Source organism: Myiozetetes cayanensis, unplaced genomic scaffold (assembly GCF_022539395.1).
Source record: "Myiozetetes cayanensis isolate MyiCay16 unplaced genomic scaffold, myiCay2020 scf2-11, whole genome shotgun sequence".
In the NCBI taxonomy this organism is placed as follows: domain Eukaryota; kingdom Metazoa; phylum Chordata; class Aves; order Passeriformes; family Tyrannidae; genus Myiozetetes; species Myiozetetes cayanensis.
The window spans coordinates 94,278,729-94,296,723 of record NW_026087411.1 but is presented as its reverse complement, the minus strand read 5'-3'; the positions used below and the strand labels follow the sequence as shown (position 1 = coordinate 94,296,723).

General features: G+C 36.9%; 1 protein-coding gene across 4 annotated transcripts in view; it reads left to right on the top strand.

Annotated features, from left to right (window-relative positions):
- ARHGEF10 (Rho guanine nucleotide exchange factor 10) overlaps positions 1–17,995 on the top strand; it is a 111,137-nt gene that overhangs the window by 85,158 nt on the left and 7,984 nt on the right. For all 4 annotated transcript variants that reach the window (XM_050315436.1, XM_050315435.1, XM_050315434.1 and 1 more), the window contains 2 exons: positions 7,397–7,539; positions 13,516–13,690. In XM_050315436.1, coding sequence (XP_050171393.1) covers positions 7,397–7,539; positions 13,516–13,690 — 318 coding nt within the window. The remainder of the gene's footprint in view (positions 1–7,396; positions 7,540–13,515; positions 13,691–17,995) is intronic.

The following is a 17,995-nucleotide window of genomic DNA, read 5'->3' as shown; positions in this document are numbered from 1 at the left end:
TCCTACCAGTCTCTAACTGAGGAACCAAGCTCAGTATTTGGAATCTTGGAACAAATTACATGTCCACTGTTAGATCACATAAAGATTTTACTTGGAGAAGGTATATGATGCTTCTTTTTTTTTTTTTTTCCCCAAGCAATAAAGAATTGGGAAAAAGTGTTGGGAAGAGACTTCCTTTGTCCAGTTGTCATCTTCAACCCGGTAGTTTTGTGCTTTTGTCTCTGATCATAAGGCAGACATTAGACTTCAGTTCCCTTTAAAAAAATTTTTTTTTTACCACTGAATAGCAATTTTTTCTTTGTTTTGGAGGCACAGGAATGAGGTCTTGATCCTAGTCTCATAACATTTTTGGTGTTTCTGTATATACCTGGGAGGGGTATTAAAGTGAATCTGTCATCTTCTCTGAAAGGGATTGATGTGTTTAAACTGTTTTAAGACTGCAACTGCTGTCACTCAACTTCTTCCAGAAAAGAAAGTTGACATCCTTGGCAGTGTAGCTAAGAAAGGATGCATGAGTTGCACATCTACTACAAATAATGTTAAGGATGGGGCAGAGCTGTTAACCACACTGAATTATATTATGAGCTGGAGGTTCTTGCATCGACCAGGATCACAGGATTCCCTGGTTTTTTTATGTCTTTTGAAGACATGGGTTTTGTGCAGCTCAGTACTAACAGAGCCTGTCAGAGTGTAGATCAGGACCGCTGAAGCTTTGGGATGGGAAATAATCATATTTTTCTGACTCATCCTGTGGTCCTTTTTTTACATCTTGGTCAGTGTGTGTTATTTCAGTTCTCCATACCCCATGGAAGTTGTGAGATTCAGCTGCTCCCATGTTAGCATCCGTCTTCCTTAGTTGGCTGCTGTGGTTATGTGAGGCAGTCAGCCCTGGGGTGTTTCTATGAGCGCTGACCTATTTTACCAAACAAAGGAATCCAAGCAGTGAAATGGGAGGGAGGGGGAATGCAGCCTCTGAGGAGCTTCATGTAATTCATCAGGGTCGCCTTCTGTTCTGCAGAGGGGGTTACTTTCCAGCCATGCACTTCACCTGGGGTTTTGGTCTGTCATCATTAAGGAGATTAAGAAAAGATTTAAAGCAAATGTGAAATATATCAGTGCATTGCAGTACATCTTGATATGAAGCCTGAGGACAAACGCTATGAGATGCACAGATAAAGTGGTTGTGCAGCCTGTTGTGCGACTCCTTGAGTGAAAAAGGATAATCTTTCTTCTAGGATAAAATTCTGCCTCATGGTTTCTGATAGAGTTGTGATCCTTTTCTCTTCCTCCCTGGGCAGAAAGTGTGGTGGATCAGTTCAGTCACTGAAGCTTGATGCCTTACTGTAGGTAGTCAAAGACGCACGACTTCTGTCATTTGGTTTTCAGTACCTAAACAGGTCTAATTTCTCCTGTTGTTTTCAGGTGGCTCAATGCATGTAAATATCCAGCTTGTTTACAAACAGCAAGTGCTCTCTTGTGACTTTCTTCACTAGAGAGCTCTGTCAGATCAACAGAATCCAGAATGCTCTCTGACTGTAGAAAATCTTGTCTCGAAGTAATATAAAAGGCAAACTGAGAAGTATGTACAGTAAACCAAGGAACAAGTGCCATATTAGTGAGAGAGCTGGAGGTGCGCAGTGAGATTTCTTCCTTTCTGGAGAGTAGTCGTATTTTTCTGAGACACCTCTGTATCTGTGTATTTTAACATATGAGGTGAAAAGGACTTATGTTCATATACTTACTGTATATGAACATAAATTAAAAGCAAAGTCAATGAGGTACTGGTATCATAAAAGCTACTCAGCTCTTAAATATGAACTTACATGGGGAAAATATCACAGAAAAGTAGGATATAGGTCAGCTAATATGTTAATTCTAAAAATAATCATCAATTATCATCAATAATCCTTTATTTCATGTGGCTGAGAAGGGTAGTTCAGGGAACTGTGAAATAGCTAATGCATTAAATACTGTTGTATATAGGAATGGGAGTGATGCAGATTGCAGAATTTCTAACACCTCGTCTGTTGGGAATTTGTTTTACAGGGCAATGAACTTTTGCGTAGTTATCAGTCTGAAAAATTCTGCATTTAGTGTTTGCCTAAGGCTGAATTATTAGGAATATTTCCAGGCAAAGCACTTCTAGAAGAGGTTAAGGGGAAAGTACATTGTATCGTCTTTGTTTAAAAAAAAAACAAAACCCCTTTGTGATGATTGCAGACAGTCCAGCAGATGTGTTTTCTGAGTGATGTAATAGCAAAAAAGGTCAGTGCGTGTTTGACTTCCATTCACAAAAGTATCTTAGGAAAGGGAAATCACAGTCTTTATGGAATATAGGTGTGTTGTTCCTGATATACTGTACTCAGTTCCAGCTACTTCCTTTCTTCTAGACATGGATATACATTTCCTTTCCATAAAGTCCTGTAAAGAGTATTGAGAGAAGCAGGAAAAAGAAAATAAAAACTCAGAATAATTGTGGCAGAGAGTAGTAGAAGAATTAATATATTAATAGTTTCAGAAAGAGTTTGGTTAGGATGAGAGAGCAGATGCATAAAACAGATGTGCTGCTTTGATTGCAATGGCACATGGTTGGTATATGTAGCCTCTCACTGGTGTGTACAGCACACACAGCGAGTCCTTGCATGCTTACTCCCAGAATTAAATTCACAGCATTAGGCATGTTTGGTGATCCACCTCTCTGCAGGTGCCATCTGATCAGGGAACACAGCTCGTGGAGTCTCCATCCTTGGAGATATTCAAAGCCATCTGGACACAGTTCTGGGTAGCCAGCTTGAGGTGACTCTGCTTGAGCAGGGAGGTTGGGACAAATAACCTCCAGAGGTTCCTTCTAACCTCAGCCATTCTGTGACACTGAGTACAGAGATGTCCAAAAAAACCTTTAAGAAATTGAAATTAGGCATTTCTTAATGTCGTCCTACTTCCAGGTGCTACTGAGCTAGAGAAGTGCCACTTGTGTTTCACAGAGGAGAGCTTGCAGCTATGGTGAGTTTCTCAAACTGAGGATGAATCATGCTGCTTTGTTTTTAAAAGAGGCTAGGAGAAAAAGGACATAGAATTTCTCATATAGTATCTTCATGGGTAAGGCACTAGGTTCTCAGTTGAAGAGACCTCTATTTTATCAAATGATTCTTTAATATATAAACTTTTGCACTGTTGCCTCTCACCCAGTCTTTAATTCTTTTTCACCCAAGAGCATGGAGAAGGGATGCCAATGCTGCCATTGCCACTCCAAGTATCTGTCACGTGGATGGCTAGAGGTCTCTTCTGGAAGCCTGAAAATACTGATAAGAGTCTTCTTTTGCCGTAAAGAGAACTGAGCCCACACACCCATAAGAGAAAACTCTTGCATGTTTTAACAAAAGCTGTATTTTCTAATAGGTTTTTGTGGAGCCTGTTCCTTTCAGTGTATGCTGCTAGGTTCTGGCCCTGAGATTTGTGAAAAGAAGAAAGGCTCAGCTTTGAGGACTGCAATTGAATGTGAAACAATCAACAGCTGAGGCAATTCTGACCATGCACAGACAGGAAGTTTGTATTCTTCAAGAGACTTCACCAGTAAAAACTTAGGGATCTCTGAAGATAACTTATCTGTCCAAAGAGGCCTGGTGACAGTAATCAGTGAGCATTTTCAGAGGATGAATACCAAGGAAAATGACCAAAACTGAAAGGAAATACAAGCGAAAGGGGAAACAGTTACAACAGTGAAGGAGTAGAAAGTCAGTTTATTGGCAAGATTCCTTAATTCATTTGGTAAGACACTTTTGTCCTTTGTTGAGGACAAAAATTGAGGAAAGGAGGAATATGTGGAATGTAAAGCACTGATGTTAGAGCTTGAGTGGATTGATCTACTGCTCCAGCTTGTCTGAAGAGTGCATTTCTGGCGTGCAATTGCTACTTGAAGTAAGCATGATGAGAGGTATTGCTGTGAAAAAAGTAAGAAGTGGTATTAAGCTGTTAGGGAGAGGACTAGAGCAGTGATATTGAAATAAATGCTGTGGTCTTGACTGCATTGTCACTGTTAGCAGTATCACATAATATTTGTTACCAGAACACACTGACATTGCTGTCGCTCTTACTTGTATATCTCCTGCTGGGACCTCCAGCACCACCCCCTCTATAACTTCAGACAGAGCTCTGTCAGCTATTTAGCATGAAGAATTTGATGCATATGTGGAAAAAATGATTATGCATGTATAGCATAGGACACTCCTAGTTATATATTATTTAGAAAAGCAGACCTGACTCTCTCAACTTATTTCCAACTGGTAAGAAACACAATAAACTTTTTACTTTTGTAGCTACCATTTTACTCCTCCACAGTGCTGGTTTACGTACCATGTGATGGAAAAAATGTTTGTGCTCCACTGCACTAATTAACCAAGAACTGCTGTTCCCAGGGCTGTGTTGGCAGCTCTGTTGAAATCATCAATAGTGCTTCTAAGCAAGAGAGGAAGCTGTCAACAGAAAAGCACGTTTGGTTCAGCTTTACTGAAAGCGTGAAGGAAGGGAAAACTACTGCAAACTTTGAAACTACTACAGACTTTGAAAAGATATTCTGAGGAAATAAACTATATGTTAACATTAATAAGTTATCTCATATGAAGACTTGAGCTTGCCAACTAAATATAATTATTAAAAATACTACATATTAAGAAATTATTTATAAATTAAATAATAAGAAACTTGTACATTAATGTAAAGTAATATTACTTTCCTTCACTGGGTTTTATGGAAACAAACTGAAGAAAGATAAAATTGCCAACATTCTGTCTTATAAAATGAACATTGTTTTAAAACTTTCTGACTAAATTTGAGTGAATAGAAAGATAACTGATTTTCCAAAATTAATAAAAATCACAAGACTCATAACAAAATTAACTAATGGAATGTCCTTATACAATAAAATCTTAGAAATATTTTATAAGCATGAGCTATCTTACTATGATGCAGCTAAACAGCCTGATAAAAGCACTGCAACGTACTGTTCAACATTGGGATGTACTTGAGAAATATAACTTACCGAGAGTATTAAAAATATTGGCACAACACAGATCTATTAGTATTAAAATTGTCTATTTTTTTAAATATTCATCTAATATGTAAATATCAGACATCTTGGTTAGCAAAGTGACATTGTAATCTTTCTTTTAGCCAGCATCCTGTGGATAAAGCATTTACACAAGTGTGTTGGATTACCAGACCTAATCCCTTGCTTTGCTTGAGAGGATTTTTACCCATACTTCCCACTCTCAACAGATTTCCCTGGCTGCCACAAAATAAGAGGAGAGAGATGCACAGTGCTTAATTTCTCTTCTTGGTGTCGTTCCAATTTTTATAATTATTTAGTCATTCACTGAGGCAGGGAGCAGAACACAGCTGATCCATCCTTTAAATACTGCCTAATTAGCAGACTAGAGAGTCTCCCCCTACCCTTTTTTCCCCTCATCTGTCTCAGGTGCTGTCTGATCTGGAAGTTCCATTAATTTTTTTGTGGTTCCATTACTTTAATTTGGGTTGTTCAGGGTGATAATATAACTAAAAAAGAAAAGATAGCTTTTTGCTCTGCATATCTGCACTTTGCTCAAATTCATAGTCTTTTTCAGATAGCAAAGATAGCAAGAATGTTCTAGAATTATGCTGGGCTTATGCCAAAAAAGGATGCCAGGTACAGATGCTGTTGCAACTTCTGAATTCAGCATCCCTTACACAATGAAAGTTGGGTCACACACATGTGCAGTTGCACTCTCTGAAGGCTTTGCACTGCCTACAGTGGTTACAGCATTAATAGAGTATGGGGAACCTCCACTTTAGAATTTAATTTGAGGATAATGCGGTTGCTAGCAAATGAAAACTTTTCAAGAAGTTTGTTTATTACTAATGGTTCATATGAGTCACAAAGAACACAGAATGACTTTGACATTGCTGGGAGAGTTTGCACGCTAATAACCGGAGGCTCTCTTCTCAATGCAAACTAAAATAACAAAAATTGTTTTGACAGTCTGAAACTAAATGTCACTTTTACAAAGATGCTTTCAGAAGAGAGCCACATCCTGATAATGACTCAGCAAAGGTTGTATCATACAGATGACAGAAGTATTGAGAAGTACTCCAGAAATGAGGCTTCTCGTTGTTGCTGCTGTTATTGGTGAAGAAGGAAATTTTGTACCCCCTTTATCTAAGAAAATAATAAAAGATACACTTGTTTTCAGGAGGGAAAAGAAAAAATTAAGTGCTTCTCTAAAGATGTGTTTACCTTGGTCTCGTCAATCCAAACTGAAGTGGTTACTGAGTTGAAACCAGAGTGAATAGACAACTTTTCTGCAGCTTGTGCAGAAAGAAAACTTTAAAGTGAGGAAATGGTGCTTTTTAATATATGTTTTATCTTAGTGTAAAAAACCAGATACTTTAACAGATTTTTGTATTATTAATAAATCATAATGTATAGAAATGTGATCTTTGAGACTATGTTCAGTGAGCACTTACAATATATAAAATAACATGAAAGCATTAAAATTATTATTGTTATATTTGGTATGTCAATTTGTATGTATAAAATATAGAGCTACAACTATTTCAAGAAGCATATGTTTCTGGCTTTTAAATTAGGGGATAAATAATCTCCTAATCCTTGTTTCAAAGAGATGGCAAGTGAGAGTGACCAGAGGAGGAAGTAGTGACATGGATTTCTTATCAGAAGCTCTCTGAACAACTGATTGTGCCACATACACATGAAAAATGTAATTTGTATCTGATAAATGCAGTCCCAAGAAAACATTTTTGGTTTTATAGTTAGGGGGAAAAGTAAGTGAAAATCTGGCACAAGACTTAGTTTTAATTTCTTTTTTTTTAAAATTTCCTTCCTAAATGAAGCATCTAGTAACAGGAAGGTCCATTCTGTCACTATGCTCTTAGAGAGTCATCTGAACTCATTAGAGCCTACCATAACAATCTGAAAGGCAACTTTTCACATGAAAGATGAATCTGTCCTGGTTGGAAATTTATTCATCGTGAAATAAGTTGGGTGTGAGCTCCTCCTGAGTTGAAGGCAATTATGTCAGCCATGGCTTTCTGACTGTATTTCTTCTGGAAAGGAAAGCAGTTATATCAGAACAGCAATTTGGGATTCCTGGATTATCATTTAATCTAGATAAAATCTATTCAGTTGACAGATATATGACTGCTTGGGTTTGGGTTTTCACTGTGATGTTGTATTATCCTTACAAACCTACCATGGAGGCTAAAATTAACCATATGTAAATAATAGTGTAACTTGAAGTGACAACTCCCAGAAATTCAAACGATAGGCCTTTCAGAATGGTTTTAAAGCAAAGATCACCATTTGGTCGTGTATAACCTTTCTTCTTCTTTTTTATTGAAGATGGGATGTGGAACACGGAACCTCAGAAGATAGTTAAACTGGGGGTTCTGCCTGTTAGAAGTCTGCTTGTGATGGAGGAGACCATTTGGGCTGCATGTGGTGGACAAATTTTTGTAATCAGCACTGTGACGCATTCCATAGAGGTAAACAGTTTTAAAAGTATTGCTCACGTATTATGCTACAGGGTATAAGTGGTGAAACCTTAAAGATTAAAATCTGTTTGGGAAGCTTCATGATTTAAGAAATGTTTTATTAAACATGGTCTTAGTTCTCTGCTGATGTCTCGTTATACCTTGCTTCCTTTTGCCCACTGGTTTCCATAAGGTGCTTGAACTCATAGAATATTTGGGGCAAGAGATTTTCTTAAAAACAAAATCTGAGGAAAGGCAGCAAAGGAGTTAGTGTCTGTAGGAATTTCTTTTTAATTACAGAAGAAAGTTTAATTAAGGGACTGCCTCTACATAGTTAGATGTTACTTTTACATTGTGATGATTTCATAATACAATAATACAATACAATATAATAAAACTCTGAGAACATTCAGAGTTTTGCTTCTCAGTGGCCTACAAAAATTTGATTTGCATAAGAGCACTTTCCAGTGAATAGCCATACAAAAGCCATTGTTTCTGGAATGAGAGAAGAGTGTTAAGGATTCAAACTCATATTTGTGACCACATTTACCAGAAAGTGCTAAGTTGTGAAAGTGTTAAGCTCTTATTTTTGTGAAAATTACAGCTTCCACCAAAAGAAAGTCTTAGCAATCCAAAGTTAAGACTTGATAAAACATTAGGAATTAAACCTCTCCTTCAACTTGCAATACAGTGTCACTGAATTGCATGATGTTTACAGCCAGAAAGTTCTTTCAAACAGGAGTTGTGATGAGCTCACAGCCTCCTTCTTTGTGTGCTTTGTTGCTGCTTTTTTGTTTCATTGATGATCGTGTTTTCTCCCAACAATTGTCTATTTGGTACAATTGATTCTGTGAGTCACTGTCATGGGTTTGCAGGGAAATAGCTAACATCCTAATTTCTTCTGGGTTTTTTTCTGTGGTTTTTGGGTGATTTGTTTCATCCAAGAAGATGTTTGGATCACACGTTTTTCTACTTTGTTTTTCTTTAAGGCTTGTTTGATTGATAGTTTAAATGGTATGATTAGGGAAAGATTTCTTAAGAGTGATTTGGAGAGGTGCTTGGAATGGACTTTATTTAGGTTTACAGCCTCTGGGACACATGGTTACTGTTCAACAGACTTTGATGACAAATCTCTCTGATTCCCACCAGGAAATACATAGCAATGGTAAGAGATCACTCATGGATTGTTCCTATGTGGGGATGAATATTCACAGCCAGATGGTAAATATTTGGCAATCCTGGCCTAATTCTGTCACGAAGCTCTCCCTAGATCAGACGGTAGGGCTGCAGTCTGGGCTATTCTGGGCTGTTTCGGCAGAGGAGAACAAACCCAGAATTAAACAAGCTTTGAGGATTAAAGAATGTTTAAAGCCTCCTCTGTCATAATGCAGTACAGCACTATGGACTGCAGTGTGGAAAACAGAAGCTCAGAGAGATAAAATTACAAATATTCTATCAATCTGTCTTAGACATGGCAGTTTTGTTTTTCAGCTGTTACTACAGGTTTTCCTGCAAAAGCATCACAGGAGGTTTCTTCTCATTTCTGGGGTGCTTTGTAAACTAACCCATCCATTGTATCCAGAGCTCACGTTATTACAGGTCTACTGATTGTTATAGCTGTAACTGATATAAACACAATGCTGCATCAAACAACAGATAAGAAATGATGCAACTGGAAATGGAGTATGGGTTGAGTAATGTTTTTTTCAACACAAATAATTTTGTTCAAGAACATGATGGTTTTTTTGTACGTCTAGCTAACGATCAGTTATATGATATGCACCCGTAGCATATCATCTTCCTCATAGAACTGTGAGCAAACGATGATTTTTTTATTGCCTCTTTATGGGTCTTAGGACACATCCAAGTACTGATCTTGTTCTCATCAACTCGCCAGACTACACAGCTCCCTGTTTTCATTATTGCTGCCTGCTCAGTTGCCTGACTTGTTTTGATAACTTCCTGGGTTTATATTTCCAAAAGTGATCTGCTACAATGTCCTTACCATGTTTATTGGCAATATTGTTTCAATATTATATGATACAAGGCAATTTAAACTCTATATTGAATATTTAATATTAAATATTTAATAATATTAGACTATAGAAATATTTATAAAATATAATAATTATAAGTATATTCTATATCAAATATACGTCTGAGCTGCCTTTGCCTTACTGTGAGGAGCAAAAGCTTTGCTCTATGAAGGGAAGCAGCAATAAGGAAATGTTTGTTCTCCCTCTGTGCTCTCTCTTTTGAGAGTTAGTAGTAATGATTTGACTCAAGATCTTTTGCATAATCCTAATCTTTGCTCTATCAGCAGGAATCCAGGGCTCAACTGTTATTCTTCCCTCTTTAGTGAACTTCTTTATATCTCCATTTACTTAATGTGGAGATACTCCATAAATACTCCAATACAGATGCTTGTTAGTTGATTGCTTCCTGCTATCATGCATACATACTGTGTGCTCTGTGTCATGAACATTATCTATAAAGGCTCCTGACAAGTTTTTAAGGCTGTATTTGTGCAAGCCCATATTCGAGACCATTTTGTAACCTTTGGCCTTCTGAGGCACTCTTTACTTCATAGGTGTCATGTGTTTAATTGTGCATTTGCTAAGTGCAAAGTACATTATCCTTGGAAACGATCTCATTCCATGCCTCCTTGCTTTACTAAGATTTTTATGTAAGATTTTCTTTATTTAGCGATTGTTAGTAAATGAGCAGGTTTGGCATCCTGTATACTGGGGTTGAATATTCTTCTCTTTTTCTGCCTTCCCCTCCCCCCTGCCCCCACACCTCTGGTATGGATAAGACTCTCAATTCACTTGTTCTAATGATATCTTACTGCCTAATGATATGTTACTGTAATAGAATGTTTTAGGTATTTTATTTTATTGGCACAGTGCCCCAAACCGGCACAATGCCTCGAGATCCTTGGCAAGGCACATGCGAGAAATGCATCAATTGCTATTATATATTAATTACATACTCTGATACTCTATCTATGAGGAAGAACTTTTTACTTAGTTTTGACTCTAGATCTGGCAGTTGTATTGCTGTTGGGTATAGACCTACATCCTGTATTTTCACTGTGCCTGTAGCCCCTTACTCTGAAAAGGCGGTTTGTGTTTGTTTAAAAGCTTAAAAAAATACCAGAGTATTTAATAGAATAAAGTCACCAGTTGATGCCATTCCATCCTGGTCTGTTTTGTCTTGTTTTTAAAACTTGGATGACTATATAGGACTTACACTGAAATGTTCAGCTGAATAAACCAAATTAAAATCCCTATACATGTATTTTGCCTGAGTACTATAACGTCTTTAATGTAGGGAAAGCCATTGTTTTACACTGAAGACGATGCCCATTATGCATTTCTCATGAAGCTTGAGAAGTTGTGGTTCAGCTCTTGGCGCAGCTGGTGTAAGTGAGCACCCCTTAAAGAAATGCTCCAGCTGTGCCCCACACTGCTGGAACACAGTGAGCTGCATCGAGCTGAGGCATCCACTGTGTCTTCTGCAGCTCCTGTGTTGCTATAGAGTTAGAACAAGAGAGCCCGAGGGGGGAAAAGGCCAGGCTTTGAATGGAGAGGAATGTAGGTATGAAAACTAAGAGAAAAAAGAAAAATTAAGTTCAATATTTTTTTTTAATAACAAAGAGAATAAGACATCTTTTGTATCTGTATTTCTTGTTATGAAAAGAAAAAAAAATAGAAGAAAAAGAACAGCTATTAGTTTTCAGATAGACATGTTATTGAAACAGATGTCAAAAGCTATCCTTTATACAAAAATTTATGCATAAGAAGGTACAGGTTTGGGATATGTTCCTTCTCTCTGTTTGAAGACCCTTTCAATGAGAAGAATAGTTCTTTTTACAGGTTTCTTGTGGTGTTTGCATTATTACAGTTTTACTTTAAATATGTCTGTGTTTCAGCAGACAGCTGCACGAATGGCAGGGCAGACTAAGTGGGAGTATAATGAATTGGCCGGTAAAATGGAATGTAACAAAAATGCATGTGTAAGTTGTTTTCAGTGGCACCAACTGAGTTTTCAGCTGTGGTCAAACCACTCCAGAGAAAATTAATTTCTTACAATCTGCTTTATTTTTCTTCTAATTTCAAACAGTGCAAGTTGCTGGTCATATTCACTTCAGTGGCCTTGGATCTGTCCCTGAGAAGTTCTCAAAAGCCAATCAGTGTTCAGTGTAGGGATGTATCAATCTATAAAGAGAAGTTAATATTTTTAAATCCTACTTGCAGTGAAACATGCGTGATGAGTATATCAGGAAATCTAGTCATAAGAGCTGTTTCTGACTTTGAAAGGTGGTGGTTTTTTTTTATAAGTTCTACTGTTGAATAAATTGTATGATTTTTCAAATTGTATTTATCATTTGGTAAAGAATGAATGGAGGTTACTTGAGGAAAATAGTGAATATAAATGTGTCTACCAGAGTTGCTTACCTTGCATTCTGTAGTGTTGTTATTCAGAGTCAAAAGGTAATACAGTAACACTCAAGCTAGCCTAGCTGAAGAAAAACTTTTATTTTCATTTACTAAAAACTGAATATTTGAAGAATAGTGTTAACAAATGAAAACATATAAAAGATCATTCCCATTATTTTTAAATGTCAAATTTCTCAGTGAAAATACTAATTTATGCAGCAATAAAGTATGAAAAGAAATTAAGTGCTTACTAAGCATAATACTAAGTTATGATTTGTGATAGCCCAAACTTTATTCTTTGTTTCTGATCTTAGCCTGTTTGTTGAATTTGGATGGAAAATTTGAACTATGTATCTATAACCCTGCTATATTTATATTTTGGTGAAAAAAATTACCAAAATGTAACCCTTAATTGTAATGCCTGGAAAATTAGTGTACTTTACAAGGAGGAACAGGCTACTCCTGCATTTTATCTGCAAATATGATGAAGAGTATATAATATGTTAAGTGAATATTAGAGCAGTTACTTACTTCCATATTCCTCAGAGAGAGATTTTTATCCAAAGAACAGTTTGTCATTTATTTAGCTAAGTAAGTTTTATGTTTATCAAACTAGCTTTGTGATAATAACTGGCACAACAATAAAAGGCTGTGTTTAACTTCAGAGACAGTCTTACTTAGAAGACAAAACTGGGAGAAAAAAATCCTTCCTTCCTGTTAATGATTAAAGAACTTCACTACAGCTATATCTTGCATGTTAACAGGGACATGTAGGGAGGTTTCAGCCTTCTGGAGCATGTAGTTGTAACTATGAAGGCTCTAGATCAAGGAAAAAGGTTTGTCTTCAAACTTGTGTTACTCACCTTTAGAAAGAGGATTTTGGCTTTTATAATAAAAGGCATCAATATTTTGAAAGATGGGGAATCAAAATAGCTAATACTTGTGAAATTCAGAATCATCCAAAAAACAAGCCACAGTATTAAGGCGTACATTGCCTATGTGTGGAGTTGAGCAAATAATTGTGTGTTTGTATTCTTAAGCACTCTACTTTCTAAAGATGACATTCTATTTGATTCTATTATTCTTGTTCTGAAAAGACCCCTAACAGAACAGAAGAAAAGTATTTTTTATTCTTGAAAGAGAAGTTCTGCTATAGATGAATGTACCACTGTGGTAGTTTTCCCAAAGGAGTATTGATAAAGAAATATAAAACCCTTTTAAGTCTGAGCTCTTTTGGGCTTGCTAGCCCCTATCATGCAATATTTCTACTAAAAAGAAAATCTGAGTTACTGTGTCGTTAGGTGGAATTTTGGCTCAAGAGCTGAGAATCCTTCCATACTAATGATGATGCATTTTCAAAAAAAAAACTCCTAGGAAAATTAATGTCATATGTAGTTGTCAGAACATATTCTGAGCAAGGCAGAGGAAGCTAGCTTCGTCCTTGTCGGAGGATGAAGATACAGTGCCTATGCTGAAAAGCTGATAAGAAAGGGTGAGTGATGTCCTTGAGTTGCATCTCTCCACTGAGAACTTGTTTTTCTTGCAGAACCATTTTGAAGCCCACCAAGAGGAAGGGATGGTAATCTCTCACATGGCTGTTGCTGGAGTGGGAGTCTGGATTGCCTTCACATCTGGATCTACGCTTCGCCTGTTCCACACTGAGACACTGAAACACCTCCAGGATGTTAACATTGCCACACCTGTTCACAATATGTTGCCAGGTAGTTGAATTGCACTGTATGATAACATTTTTGTTTTGTCTTTATCACCATTGTTCTCGAGTGTTGTAGATTAGGCCAGAATCAGAAAGTTCATCTCAGACTTTGAGTCTGATAATGGTTTAGTGACTATTTGCTTTAGTAAGTCACAGTCCATCTCCTGCCCAGGCAAATAATGTGTGCAGTGAGCTGGTTGAGTAACAGTTCTCCTCCTTGCTGGTTATAAATGTAATTATATAGATAAGCAGTGGATTCTTCTTTTGAGTCATTTTTTTTGTGTGACTATAAAGCAGTTGGACAATGTAATCTGCCATGAAAATGTGTTTACTTTGCGGAGATTAGCATTTGCTTCTGGGACTTAGTATCAAGTACATGATGGAGTCAATTAGCCTAGGGGTTGGACCAAAAAACCACTTGCTTAATTTTAGTTACCTCAGCAGTCCCAGTGAACTCAGCTGAACCACTCGCAAGCCTCCATCTCGAAGTGTGTTCAGTGTTTTGCTGACTGGAGCTTTAATTTGTTTAATTAAATAATTAGTCTTATAATTTAAGATGAAACCTGTGGTTGTTAGGATAAAGTTTTACAGCTGTTTAACTGTTTGAAGGCAGAAGCTGTTCAGTCACCCCCAGTGTCACAGGCAGTTGCGCTGTCCTGTAGCAGTTTAACAAGTGAGGGACAAGGATCTCAGCGGTCTCAGGTGGGAGCTGTGGCAGTGCTGGGAGAAGAGATGGAGAGCAAAGTGGTACTGGTAGGGCTGAGTATGAGGTATCCAACAAACAACTCTTCTTTCTGTCTTTCCCTGTTTGTAGACTGGAATAGACCACGCTTCTGCAGTTTTTATGGGCAATGTGTGTGCCAGCTTTATGGCTTAGTTTTTCTAACAGAAGCCAGTTCTTCCCACACTGAGATTATATTTATATTCTCACAGGAATTAGGTATAAATCTTACATGAAAAATGTTTCGCTTCTTCAGACTCTTACCATGCTTTCTTTCAGATGACATTAGCTTTGCAATAAAGCTGTATTATAAATTATGTCTGTTTATATCATGTTCTAAACAGAGTGTTTTTTACAAGTGGTATTTGACTGTCGATTCAACACTGAACAGCAGCAAATAACCTGCCTCTAAATAGATCATTTGATTGAATTTATCACAGTTACACAAAGTAATCAGGATCAGTTTTAAAAAGATTAAATGTCTTCTGCTGTTTACAGTGGGAGAAAAAAGGGACGTAGAGCCTCTTTTATACGTATTTTCTGCATATAAAAATCTTCAAAAATTTCACTTTCTGTTCATTGCCATGGTAATAAAACTGCTGATGTAACATACCATTATTTTTGGAAATGATTTTTAGCTAATTATATCTCCTTGGTGTCATTCTTACCCATTTTAGTTCCTTTTTTTTTTTTTCCCCAGTGTCTTCACAAAAGCACACCAATGAATGTAAATGGAAATTTATTTTGGGAGTAGAATATTATTATGGCAAATGTTCCAAGAGAGAATCCATTCTAAAAATGAAATGAATTTCAATTATTTAGCAGTAGTTCTTGGGCCTGTTTATATGATCTCAAAAATGCTGCAACAACAAAAGCTGAAAGACAGCTTTTAATTTATGTAAACCTTTAGGAGGTTTACATAATAAAACAGCAGTAAGGACCTTTTGGAACTAAAAACAGCTAAAGAATAAATCAAGTTCTGTGTAATATATACTGAGATTAAAAAGCAAAAAAAAAAAAACCAGAGTGAAACAGTGAAATAAAGCACAGTGAAATAGCTGCGTATTTACAATATATGTATTTGCCTTCGCTGGGGATTTTTAGGACTTTTAGTTTTTGTTATACAGTAGAAGTAAAAGAAAAGCTTAGTCAGGAATGGTTACTGTGAGTTACAGTGCTGTACCTAAAAGACAGCTGTAGTAACTAATTAAGATAGAGGAGTTGTAGGGTCTCATAACCTCAGTAATGAGTTCTGAGAGCATTAGATTTTGCCAATTTTGTTCTTAGGAGGCGATGGTTTTAAATATCACTGCCTGCTCTCCTTGTTGTAAAGGATGTGCCTTTTGTGCTTTGGGCAAGATAACCCTGCAGCACAGTTGGCAGAACAGAATCACAGAGGAGTGAAATGGCACAGGAGGTGATTGTCCCTGTGGTATGGCGACGTTTAGTAATGGCAAAAAGCAGACTGTGTCTGGCAGAATCTTTTAATTGCTGCATATAACTTTAAATCTGTGGCAGTCTACTTACGAAGAATGGAGCTGAGAGGGCTCTCGCTTTCTGGAGTTATGGGAAATTTTTGTGTAGGAGTGCAGAACTGGTGATTAAATCAGGGGCACAGAGGGAACTGTGGGATAGACATTTAGTCCAGACTGAGCTGCAGTACCTGTACTTCACATATCATCAGAAATACTTCTTAATAAGGTAGAGAATGGTTGAGGAAAACAACATCTTCATTGTTTTAGCTACTTGGACCTATTTATTTCACTGTCTTGTAATCCACAGTACAGCTGAATTGCTTTTAGGGGACAAAAGCCCAGCTGAACAGAGGGCATACTGAGAGCAGAAAAAAAAATTTATTAACATTTATTAACAGATATACACACTTCACTAGTGCAATGCACTTCATCTGTAGAGCAAGTTTATGCTTAATGTTTATGATCTGTAGTTGAAATATCAACAAAGGCAGTTTTTCACCAGCCTTTATCACAACTCACACCAAAAAAAAATCATAGTGTACATGAGCAGACAGTCCACTTGTTTTTTCATAGTCACAGTCAGTATTTTCATTATTCAAGAACATCCTTAAACATATTTTTGCTTTCAGCTCTATAGGAGTTTGTCCTTTTAAAGAGATTAGTGACCTTGATACTTCACTGCTCATGTGGACAATGAAGGTTGCCTGTTCAGTAAAGAGATGATTTCTGCTTAAGTTGCTGTATTCTGTTTATATCCATATATCCTCTAATGGCATGTGTATTTCCTGGAAACAGATGACAAAAGCAAAGGAAAAAAAAATTATCACTTCCTCTCTGCAGAAAACAAGTTCTACTTTGAGGCTTTAGAGCTTTCTTTTGTCCCCACCCCACCACACCAGGTGTGAGACCATTAAATGCAGTTGCTTTATGATCGTACTGCTGGGAAATGATAAAAAGATTGGGGAAAACTTCAGGTTAGCCCAACAGATCTGTACAGTGGACTAGTTTTTTACATAGTAAGAGCAGCATGGCCAAGTAAGAGGATATGCAGCAATTTCCTTACACCTACCTGGGATTGACTTCAGAAGACCTAAGAGGATTTACCCAGGTCTGGTAGTTGTTGGAATGGAGACCTGAGAAGGATGAACACAGCAGAACATAGGCAATAAAATCATTTGTCCATGTATAAGCTTAATGGTTGACTTCAGTTCTTTTTAAAGTCAGGATCTTGGTCAGATTATTTGACAGGTTTCAACAGTTTTATCTGCATTGGGACAATGTGATCTAAATGTTGTCATTTAAAGATGAATATTTTATTGGGTTTGGTGTTTATGTTTATCATTTTCCCTTCTTAATTTATTAATTTCTGTGCTTACTGCATAATCCATTCTGGAGAATTGGTTTGACTTTTTTTTTTCCCTCTAAATTTGAAATACATCAAAGCAAAAACTCAGAAAATAACAAAGAAAAGTATGATTTCAAACCTTGGCTGGAAGATAAATTAATATTTTAAATTACTATTTTTTAAATCTATATGTAATTTTTTTAGTTGATTCTTGTTATTTCAAAGTATCTTTTCAGTTGCAGATGTTTCCTGCTTTTCTGAGATTTCACAGCAAGGGATTTTCCTTTTGACCTCTCTATAGTTGGTTCATGCTTTAGGTTATGCTCAGTGTTTAACATTCTAAATTGCTGGGTGATAATTTGCTGTTCCCACCTATGGAAACAGTAACATATATTACCAGTTTTCCCAGCTAAAAATTACTGTTTAAAAGTTGCTTCCGGTTTGCAGTATGAAATTAGTCATATAATTTTACATTTTAAATGCTTTAAAAAAGCATTAAAGATCTTGTCCTCTAGTAGGACAAGAGGGCACGGGCTTAAGCTCTGCCAGGGGAGGTTTAGGTTGGATATTAGAAAGAATTACAGAGAGAGTAATCAGACATTGGAATGGGCTGCCCAGGGAGGTGGTGGATTCACCGTCCCTGGAGGTTTTTAAGATGAGGCTGGATGTGGCACTGAGTGCCATAATCTAGTAATCACAGTGGTGTTGGATCAAGGGTTGGACTTGATGATCTTGGAGGTCTCTTCCAAGCCAGTTAATTCTATGATTCTA